The 9,771-nt window shown below is 68.5% G+C and overlaps 2 protein-coding genes across 2 annotated transcripts; one reads left to right on the top strand and one right to left on the bottom strand.

Moving 5' to 3' along the window:
* The first annotated feature begins 685 nt into the window (after positions 1–685).
* Positions 686–5,136, top strand: F11R (F11 receptor). The gene is made up of 9 exons (XM_088529839.1): positions 686–765; positions 3,045–3,101; positions 3,199–3,315; positions 3,383–3,526; positions 3,663–3,865; positions 3,942–4,044; positions 4,478–4,705; positions 4,750–4,928; positions 5,092–5,136. The coding sequence occupies exons 1-9, from the start codon at positions 693–695 to the stop codon at positions 5,125–5,127; spliced, it is 1,140 nt and encodes a 379-aa protein (XP_088385965.1). The 5' UTR covers positions 686–692; the 3' UTR covers positions 5,128–5,136.
* A 1,444-nt stretch (positions 5,137–6,580) lies between these two features.
* On the bottom strand, positions 6,581–7,730 carry KCNJ10 (potassium inwardly rectifying channel subfamily J member 10). Its single transcript, XM_010217239.2, has one exon. The coding sequence runs from the start codon at positions 7,728–7,730 to the stop codon at positions 6,594–6,596; it is 1,137 nt and encodes a 378-aa protein (XP_010215541.2). The 3' UTR covers positions 6,581–6,593.
* Positions 7,731–9,771: the final 2,041 nt, after the last annotated feature.

The following is a 9,771-nucleotide window of genomic DNA, read 5'->3' as shown; positions in this document are numbered from 1 at the left end:
ACCTCCCGATAGGGCCCAGCCATGTGGTGACCTGGGGGGATGGCACCCAGGGGATGCGCTGGGGACTTGTGTCACCCGTGTCCCCACACAACGGTGGGGGCCCCCATGTCCCCACTGAGGACGAAGTCCTTTTGGCCTCGTCCATGGTTTTATCACACCATGTCATTTCAGCGTGACGTCACCACGGCGTGACATCACAGCATGACATCACCGCGGCGGGACGTCACGGCGAGGCGGCCCCCGGCAGCAGGGGGCGCTGCAGCTCCCCCGGCGCTCAGTCCTGTCGCCATGGCAACCCCCAGGGCCCCGCCCTCGGGGCGCGCGCCCATTGGCCAAAAGTTAGAGCGCTGTTTCTCATTGGCCCGCGCCTCCCGCCCTGCTAGCACCTGCAGCCCATGATCTTCACCCAATGGCAGCGGAGCCGCGGGACAAACGAGCCAATCAGAACTAGCGGGGCGGAGCCGCGCGCCGCGCACGCGGGGGGGCGGGTTCCCGCTTTGACGAGACAGGCGGCGCAGCCAATGGCTCCCGCCGGGGGCGGGGCTTCGCCCTCCCCCGCCCCAGGGGGCGGTGCGGGGTTGGCTGGGCGCCAGGAGGGGGCGGGCCCTGCCGGCGCGCGGGGGCGGGGCTCACCTGGGCGGCGCGGGCCGCACCTGCGGGCGGGGCGCGCAGTGCGGGCGGCGGCGGCGGCCATGGCGGCGAGGGCAGCGCGGCGCGGGGCCCGGCGCGGGGCCCTGGCCCTGCTGCTGCTCTGCGCGGCCGCCGGTGAGCGCGGGGCGGCGGGGCGGGCCGGGGCGGCTCCGCGGGGCGCGGGCCGGGGGCGGCGGGGCGCAGACCGGGGCGGCTCCGCGGGGCGCGGGCCGGGGGCGGCGGGGCGCAGACCGGGGCGGCTCCGCGGGCCGGGGGCGGCGGGCGCGGGGCGGGAGCCGCCGAGGGGGGGCCCCGAGCTCGGAGCCGCTCGTGGCGGGAGGGTCCCCGACGTCGGATCCGGCCCGCTGGGCACGGGGGGGTCCCGGGGTCAGACCCGCCCCGCGGTCAGGCCCGGCCTTGGGGGTTTCCCGGGGTCGGACCCGGCCCCGCGGGCTCGTCGGGGTCCCCGCTCGGCCCCCCGGTGGCTCCCGGGATCCCTCGCGGGGTCCCGGCTTCGTGTCCCGGCGCTTGTCCCCGTCGCGGTGCTGGTGGCCGCGTGGGGAGGTTCCCGGGGTCCCGGTCCCTACGTCGCTCCTGGGATCTCTCCGGGGGTCCCCGTTTGGCAGCCGTTGTCCCCGGTCCCCATGGCGGCTCCCTGGTCGGTCCCAGTTCCCCTTCCTGCCCCGGGTCTGTCCCGGGAGCGCCGCGCCTCTGTCGTGATAACGGGGTATTAATAACCGGCTGCGTCACCCTGGCCGCAGCGCTGCCACCTCCGTGGTGACCGTCCCGGCGGGAACGGAAAACGGGGGGTCCCCGGGGCTCGGGGGGCCCAAACCCTGCGGAGGCTCCGGGGGCTCTTAGGGAGCCCCTCGTGTCCTGGACGTGGCCGCAGCCGGTGGGACCCCGCGGTGTCCCCGGGAGCCCCTCGCGTGGGGTCCCCGTCGTGTCCCCGCCGCGCGGGGAGGGATCGCGCCCGAGCCCCGGCCGCGTCGCCGGCGCCGTCGAACACAACTCGACTCCTTCCATCCCCCGCGCGCTCCATCCCTGCAGCTTTCCCCGCGTTCCGGGTGGTTTTCCCACCCTCGGCCTCGCTCCGGCGCAGCCCCCGCCCGCCGGTTTTTCCTCCCGTGTTTTTCCGCCTCGGAGCGCCGCCGCGGCTCCCGGTGCCCGGGTTAATGTGTAGCCGCCCGCGCGCTGACGGGGGCCAAAGTTAAGTTGTTGCTCCGGCCTCTTTCCCATCCCGGCCCTGCTCCGGGCACGAGTGTCGGCCCCATGAGCTCATCCCTGGCCGCGAGTTATCCCAGATCAAACACATTTATCCTGCACAGCGCACGGATTTGGGCTCCGGGGGACACGCGGGGCCCTTTTCCGCGCTCGGCTGCGCGGGGCATCCGGAGCCGGAGGGATTTTCCCCTCCTGGCCGCGGGCCCGGCCGCAGGGTGTGTTTGTTTTCCCTTCCTCTGGCCGGGAGCACCCGTTTCCTGCAGGAAACCTGCTCCGCGCTTCCCATCGGCAGCTTCCCTTCCCAGAACCCCCGGGATGCACCGGGGGCGCATCCCGTCACACCGGGGGATGTTCCCGGGTGCTTCTGCACTTCCCAGTGGGAGCGGGAGCCCGCGGAGCTCCCCGAATCCCAGCAAAGCTGCCCCGAAATCCTGCGGCCGGCTGCCCGCTCCGTGTTTGCCGGTGGTTTCGATTCCCAAACGCCTCCCTGGCTTCCGTGTGGCGCCGTGCGTGCGCCCGCTGCCCATTCCATAGGGCCGGGAATCTTTGCTTGGACCTTCCTCTTGGCATCTGTGCCCTGGGCCTGGAATCACTGAGGTTTAAAAACCCCCGTGAAAGCAGCCGGAGGAGGGGGAGCGCGTGCGGAGCGGGGCGAGCAGCGCGTGCGGGTGTTGCGCGTGCGGGTGTGAGGGCCGGCTGTTGCGCGTGCGGCTGTGCAGCGCCCCGGGAGGCCGTCCTGGCCGGTTTCCTGTGAAACCCGCGCAGGGAGCAGCGCCGGAGCAGGTAGGACGGGTCTTTCCGGCTCTGGTGACACCGGTGACGCGGCCATGGCCGGAGCCGCGGCCTTCCCGCCCGGTCCGTCACCGGCGCCTCAGGGCTGGCAGCGGTGACGGGGGTTTGTCCTCTGTTTGGGGACTGTCCCCGCGTCCTCCCCTTCCCACAGGGACGTTTGGCCTTAAGATCTTCCCTCTCTGCTTTGCGAGTGCTCCCGGTGTCCCGGGTCGCTCTGGATCCCTCTGGGTGTGGAATAGCACCGGGCTGGCGCTGCGCCGATGAACCCGGCGCCCCGAGGGCGGGCGCCAGCCCCAGCACCGGAGCGGGTTCCCGCCGTTCCGCGGGAGCGTCCCCGAGCACCTCGCGGTGGCGTTTTGCCCCCGCTCACCCTCACTTGTCCCTTTTTGTCCCCTGAGGGCCCTTGGTGGGAGCGCAGGTCACCTCGGAGAACAGCGAAGTGGATGAAAACCAGCGTAAGTGCGTGGCCGGCGGCGGCGCCCGGCGCTCGCGGGGAGCTTCCCGCTCCGGACGGCTCCGGAGCCGCCGCTCAGCGCCCGCTCTGCCCCGCAGCCGCCGACATCCCCTGCTCGGCCTACAGCTCCCAGGCGGGCAGCAACCCGCGCATCGAGTGGAAGTTCCAGAAGGGCTCCTCGCTCGTGCTCTTCTACTACAGCGGGCAGCTCACAGGTAGGGCCGGCGCCGCGGGGCGGCCGGGCCGCGCGCCGGCGCCCGCTCAGCGCCCTGCGCCCCGCAGAGCCCTACCGGGACCGCGTGCAGTTCTCGCCCACCACCATCCGCTTCACGACGGTGACGCGCGCCGACACGGGCAAGTACATCTGCGAGGTGGTGGGGAGCAGCGGGCAGATCGCCAAGTCGGAGGTGAACCTCGTCGTGCGAGGTAGGACGCGCCGGTGCCCGACCCCTCCGTTCGACGCTCCGGAGGGCGGTCGTGCTCCTCCATCCTGGGATCGGGGCGGGCTGGAGCTCCCCTCTCGGCGCCGCTTTTCGGTGCCTCACGCCGCGTCCCCCGGCAGTGCCGCCGTCCAAGCCGGTGGCCCACGTGCCCACGTCGGCCACCATCGGCAGCAAGGCCGTGCTGCGCTGCTCCGAGACGGACGGCTCGCCGCCCCCCACCTTCCAGTGGTACAAGAACGGGATGTTGATGCCCACGGACCCCAAAACCAGCGCCACCTTCCGCAACTCCTCCTACAGCCTGGACACCACCACGGGGGTGCTGGTGAGTGCCGGGGCGCCAGGCTCCGCCGGCCCAGGGTTTTCCCCCCGTTTTACCCGTTATCTTCTCTCCCGTCCAGACCTTCGAGCCCGTGAGCAGCTTCGACACCGGGGACTACTACTGCGAGGCGTCCAATAACGTGGGCTCCCCCCAGCAATCCGAGGCCATCCGCATGGAAGCCAGTAAGGAACGGCGGAGCGGGGCGGGCAGCGGGCGCCTGCACCCACAGGGTCCCTTCTAGGCCAGCTCCGCATTGAGCATCCGGCAAAAGTCACCTTGGGGATGTCCCAGTGTCTACGTTAAACTAGTTTGGGGTAGCATTTTATCTTGCTCAAGGTTCCGAGATCCATTAATTAGCTGTGCTGTTAATGACCCTGCTATGGGCTGTCCTGGGCTGAAGTGAGCCCAGGAACGATGCGATGGAGCGGGAATGGGGTAGGAGTGTCCTGGGGGATGCTGAAATCTCTCCCGGACCTGGCTGGGGCAACCTCATCCAGCGGGGCCTGGATCCGGCTTTGATGGACTGGGCTGGGAGCGGAGCCCCCCGGCTGGTCCCCTCGGTGGCTCTTGTCACCCGTCTGGGGTCACGTCCAAGGGCCCGGTTGTGTCCGGCAGGCGAGGTCAACGTGGGCGGCATCGTGGCGGCGGTCGTGGTGCTGCTGATGGTGCTGGCGCTCGTGGCCTTCGGCGTCTGGTTCGCCTACACGCGCGGCTTCTTCAGCAGTGAGTCCCGCTCCGCGCGCGCCCGGGGCGCCCGCGCTGCCGCCCCCCTCACCGCCCTGTCCCCTCTTTCCAGAGAGAAGAGAGTAAGTGACCCCGCGGCGCTGCCGGATCCTTCCCGCGGATCCTCCCGGATCTCCGCTCCTGGCACCGGGGGGGTCTCTCCCTGGTTCCCAGCTGGGGGCCTGTGTGCAGTGCTGGGTGCCAGGCCGGGTCCCCTGGTGTCCCCAAGTGCTCGGGGGCGGCCGGGGGGCTCTGGGTGGCGTTGGGGGGTCCTGACGCTCTCTCCTCTTCCAGCACCGGCAACAAGAAGGTCATTTACAGCCAGCCCTCGCAGCGCAGCGAGGTGAGCGACGCGGTGGCCGCGACGCGGCGGAGCGGCCGCCGTCCCCGCGTGTCCCCAGGGCCGCTCGCTCCTCCCAGCGCAACGGGAAGGGGCAGATTCCCCCCGGGATGCAGGTGCCCGCGGGCCCCGCGCTCCCGCCGACGTCCCCCGTTTCCTTCCGCAGGGAGAGTTCAAACAGACGTCGTCCTTCCTGGTGTGAGGAGCCGCTCGTCCCGCCCCGAGGACTGCTGTAAATGTTTCCGAATTACTGTAGCGAAGCCATGATTTTAATTTGTTTTTTTTTTTAAGTGTCACACGGTGCCTTTTCAGAGCCCCTTGATTTTTCAGGGTAGGTCCCATCTCCCGGCCGGCGCCCCAGTGTCTTAGTCCCTTTCCGAGTGGGATCCCCGTCCTGGCTGGGGCGCGGAGGGGCCGGTCCTGCCTTTTTTGTCCCCAGCGGCCCCTGTGGGGACCCTGTTCTTGCCCCGGGGGCTCCTTGGTCCCCCCTGCCATGGTCCGAGATGCTCCTTGGAGAGGATGGACCTGCCCTGGGACGCTGGTGTCACCCCGTGTCCCACGACGGGCGCTCTCAGGGCACGAGGGGGGCGCCGGACACTTTCCTCTCAAAATACTCGTAACCACTTGTGCGATGACCCTGGTTGGTGGCAATAAACAAACCTGTGTCCCTGCGCCCGTCCCCTTACCTGGCAGGGGGGACACGGCTTGGGAATGCTGATCCTGGCAGCAGTGACACACGGGGACAGCCCCTCTGCATCCCTATGGCCAGGGAAGCCCCTTGGTCCCCTCCTCGTGTCACCCCTGTCCCCGGCGCAGCAGAGCCTGACCACGAATAAAACTTTTATTTAGTAATTCTCTTTTTTTTTTTTTTTTCCCTTCAACACAGGAAAAAGCCCGCGTTGCCCCCGGCAGCCTCAGGGCCTTTAGTGAGCAAGTCTTTCCAGTGCATAAAACGTTTCTTCCCCATTTATATATATATATAATATGTGTGTATATATATATTAGTGGAACTATATATATATATATATATATATGTATACGTAACCTGGCCTCAGTGCAGCGAGGGTTAGGAGGCCCTACAGCCCCAGCCCCGGGGCAGGACGCGTTAATAGGCAGAGGCTCTACGTTAGCAGCAGCGGGTGGCCCCAGGGCTGTGTCCCCCTTTTGGTGGCCGTCCCCAAGCAGGGACAAGGGCCTGGCCCCCAGGGCTGTGGCCGCATCCCCGTTGTGGCCGTCCCCAAGGTGGGAGCAGGACCTGGTCCCCGTTTCGGTGTGGGGTGGCGGGGATCGGGCCCTGGCCACGTCCCGTGCTGGGGGATGTGACTGAGCCGCGGGCGCTGTCACCGGGTCCCCAAGCGGCAGCTGCTCTGCCTGGCCCTGGGTGCCGCGAGCGGGTCAGGTCTCAGCACCTCCCGGCTCGGCCCCGGCCGTTTGCTCCGAGTCAGCGGAGCCCAATGACCTGGAACGTGTGGCCATGGATGATGTCCCCAGGGGCTGGAAGTGTCCCCGTCCCTCCAGCAGCTCCCGGCAGGATTGCGCCCCGTGCTCGGGAGCCGTCCCCGTGCCCTGGGGACCCTTCCAGCTGGCACGAGCAGGTGCCAGGAGGCCGAGGCCGGAGCCGTGCGTGGCGCAGGGGCCGCCGCGCCGCCGCGGGGCTCCCCGGGGCGCTCACACGTTGCTGATGCGCACGCTGAGCGGCGCGCTCTCCCGCTCCTCCGCCTCGCGCAGGGTCTCCTCCAGCTTCACCTTCTCGGCGTCGCCGAAGCGCAGGGGCTCGTGGGCGCCGCGCGGCGCCGCCACCTTCACCACCTGGTCGAAGAGGCTGAAGTCGGCCACGTACTTGCCGCTGGCCGAGAGCGAGATGGCCGGCGTGAACTCGTAGCCCCACAGGATCTCCTCGGGCAGGTAGGACGTGCGCACCTGGCACGTGGCGCTCGTGGACTCCACGGTGCCGCTGAGGATGACGACGAGCTCGAAGTCGCCCTCGCCCGTGCGCAGCGCCAGCTCGCGCAGGGGGCTGGCGTCGTCCACCACGTGGTAGAAGGTGAGGGGCAGGATGAGGAAGGGGCTGTCGGAAGACGTGTCCACCTGGAAGTCCACGTTGACCTGGTTGAGGCGGACGCTCTCGCCTTCCTTGGTGAGGTGAGTCTGCAGGAGCTTGCCGCTCACCTGGCAGCCGATGAGGAGGCTCTTGCGCATGTTGGCCACGCGGATCATGAGGCAGGTCTTGCCGTTGTGCTGGGCCACCACGGCGTTCTGGCTGAACTTGATGGTCTCCGCGCGCTTCTTGGGCCGCGCGATCTTGGCCAGGAAGGTGCCCGTGATGAAGATCTCCAGGATGGTGGTGAGGACCAGCTGCGTGATGAGGAGCACGATGGCGAGCGGACACTCCTCGCTGATGTAGCGGAAGCCGTAGCCGATGGTGGTCTGGGACTCGAGGGAGAAGAGGAAGGCGCCGGTGAGCGTGTGCACCTGCATGACGCACGGCGTGTGGTTGGCGGGCGGCGCGAACTCCAGCAGGTCCCCGTGCATCACGGCCACCAGGTACCAGACGACGCCGAAGGCGAACCAGGTGCCCGCGAAGGTGGCCGAGAAGAGCACCAGCTTGTAGCGCCACTGCATGTCGATGAAGGTGGTCCACAGGTCCTTGAGGTAGAGGAAGCGCTTGTCGGCGATGTGCTCCATGCGCACGTTGCTCCGGCCGTCCTTGGTCATGACGCGGCGGCGCCGCAGCCCCGCGCCGATCAGCGGGCGGCTGTCGGTCTGCGTCGTCTGGCTGTAGTAGACCTTGGTGGCCGACGTCATCTGCAAGAGGGGACAGCGGGGGACGCCGTGAGGACGGGGTGGCCGGGGCACCCCGGGGACAGGGAGATGCATAGCCAGCCCCGCATCCCTGCACTTACACATCTGTACAGCTCTGCATCTGTACGCGTATCCATCCGTACACCTATAAACCTGTGCATCTCTGCATCCCTACACCTCTATGTCCATACACCTGTACATCCGTACACCTGTACGTCCGTACACCTGTACATCCCTACACCTCTACGTCCACACAAACCTGTGTCCATCCACGCATCCATCCCTGGCCGGACACCCTGGATCAGCCGTACGTCTGTCCATCCCTGCGCACCCCACAGCACTCGTGGGTGCCGATGCCACTCAAGGGTGCCCCGGCTCCTGTCACCCTCCCACTGTCCCTAGGGTTGTCCCCAGCTGTCCCCATGCACCACCTGGGCTGTCCTTCCATTCCCCCCATGCTGGGAGGGCTGGCAGGGGTCACAGAGGGACCCAGGCGTCCTGGCCTGGCTTTGCCCACTGTGGTAAATGGGAGGTGACAGAGACGAATGGCTGGCGGAGCCACCGGTCCCTTTCCGGCCCCGGCCCCGTTCCCGGCAGCACAAAACCCGGCAGCGGGCGCGGAAGAAGCCCTTGGAGCCACCTCAATGGCTGGCAGGAGGTGGCAGCGTGCCGGGGACACCAGGGACGTGGTGCCACCTCCGCGGAGCCTCCGGGGACCCCGGCGCCGTGGGTGGCACTGCCGCTGGCACCTCCGTCGCCTCCGGTCCCGCTGCCTCCAGGATTTTCCTGGACAGGAGGACACAGGGACGGAGGTGACACCCTGTCCTGCACTGACCTGTGCATTGCTGTGGTCCCTTCCTGAGCCGGAGTGCCACCCCCATGGGGACACCGGTGACACACAGGCTTGCGGAGGGGATAGTGGCAACAGGGACCTGGGGACAACATGTCCCCAGAGCCACCTTATGTCCAACAGGCACCATCTCCCCAGAGCCACAACCTGTCCCTGTAGTCATCCAGTCTCCAGAGCCACCCTGTGTCCCCAGAGCTGTTGTGCATCCCTGCAGGAACTGCTTGCGTCCCCAGAGATGCCACTTGTCACCAGACCCGCTGCATCCCCAGAGCCACCACGTGTCCCCAGAGCTGCTGTGTATCTCAGGGCCACTGGGTCCTCAGAGACACGACACATCCTAGAGCAATCATGTCCCCAGAGCGGCCACTTGTCCCCAAAGCCACCGCATCTCCCAGGAGCCACTGGGTGTCCCCAGAATCACCCCAGCCCAGGAGGATGCCCAGGGGGACATCCCTGCACCCCTCTGCAGGTCCCTGTCCCTCCTCCAGGGTCCCTGCACCCTCCAGGGTCCCTGTCCCCTCTCTAGGATCCCCAGACCCATTTTGGGGGTCCTTGCACCCATCCCTGAGGTCCCTTCACCCCTTTCCATGGTCCCTGTCCCCTCTCTGGGGTCCCTGCACCCCCCGGGGGTCCCGGCACCCCTGGTGGCAGCGCCACCTGTCCTGTGCCCTCTGGCCCCCGCTGGTCCCCGTGCCCAGGACACAGGTTGTGACAAGCTGCTGCTTGTTCCCGGGTGCCGCGGGGCACAGCCGCTGCCACCCGCCGCCTGTGCGAGCCGGTTGTACATTAACCCCCGCCCCGCTGGGGCAGTTTCCCTGCCCCGAGCTGCCGCCGTCCCCGCAGGCCCCCCCGCCACACAGGGCCCAGGCGTCCGGGGAGACACGGTGGCAGAGCCAGCGCGGGCAGCGTTCCCAGCCACGTCCCCCGCCTTTTGTCACCCTCCAAAACAGGGTGCTGCCCCCCTGCTTTTATATTGGGGGTAACCAGCCCCCTCCCCGTCCCCAGCGTGGGGCAGGTCCCGCGGGGCGGCGCGTTGCCGGGGTGGGGGGGGGCCGTGAAAGCAGCCGGGCACTGTCGGGGCAGGGGGGGGACCGGGGACGGGGACAGGGACAGTGGCGCCTTTGTGCGCCCCGGAGGAGAGGCCTCAATGGGGCTGCGGGTGCACAAAGGCGCTTTGACGAGGCGCCTTCGTTA

Source organism: Tinamus guttatus, unplaced genomic scaffold (genome assembly GCF_059628265.1).
Source record: "Tinamus guttatus ecotype Peru unplaced genomic scaffold, ASM5962826v1 Tinamus_guttatus_pri_ptg000350l, whole genome shotgun sequence".
NCBI classification, from domain to species: Eukaryota; Metazoa; Chordata; class Aves; order Tinamiformes; family Tinamidae; genus Tinamus; species Tinamus guttatus.
The sequence above is the reverse complement of the archived record's forward strand: the minus strand, read 5'-3'. Positions and strand labels throughout refer to the sequence as shown.

Bases quoted from the DNA above. Each gene is read 5' to 3' on its own strand.
- F11R (XM_088529839.1), top strand. From the start codon at position 693: ATGGCGGCGAGGGCAGCGCGGCGCGGGGCCCGGCGCGGGGCCCTGGCC. The intron at 3,527-3,662 runs GTAGGACGCGCC...GTCCCCCGGCAG, and splicing joins GGTGAACCTCGTCGTGCGAG to TGCCGCCGTCCAAGCCGGTG. The intron at 4,929-5,091 runs GTGAGCGACGCG...TTCCTTCCGCAG, and splicing joins AGCCCTCGCAGCGCAGCGAG to GGAGAGTTCAAACAGACGTC.
- KCNJ10 (XM_010217239.2), bottom strand. From the start codon at position 7,730: ATGACGTCGGCCACCAAGGTCTACTACAGCCAGACGACGCAGACCGAC.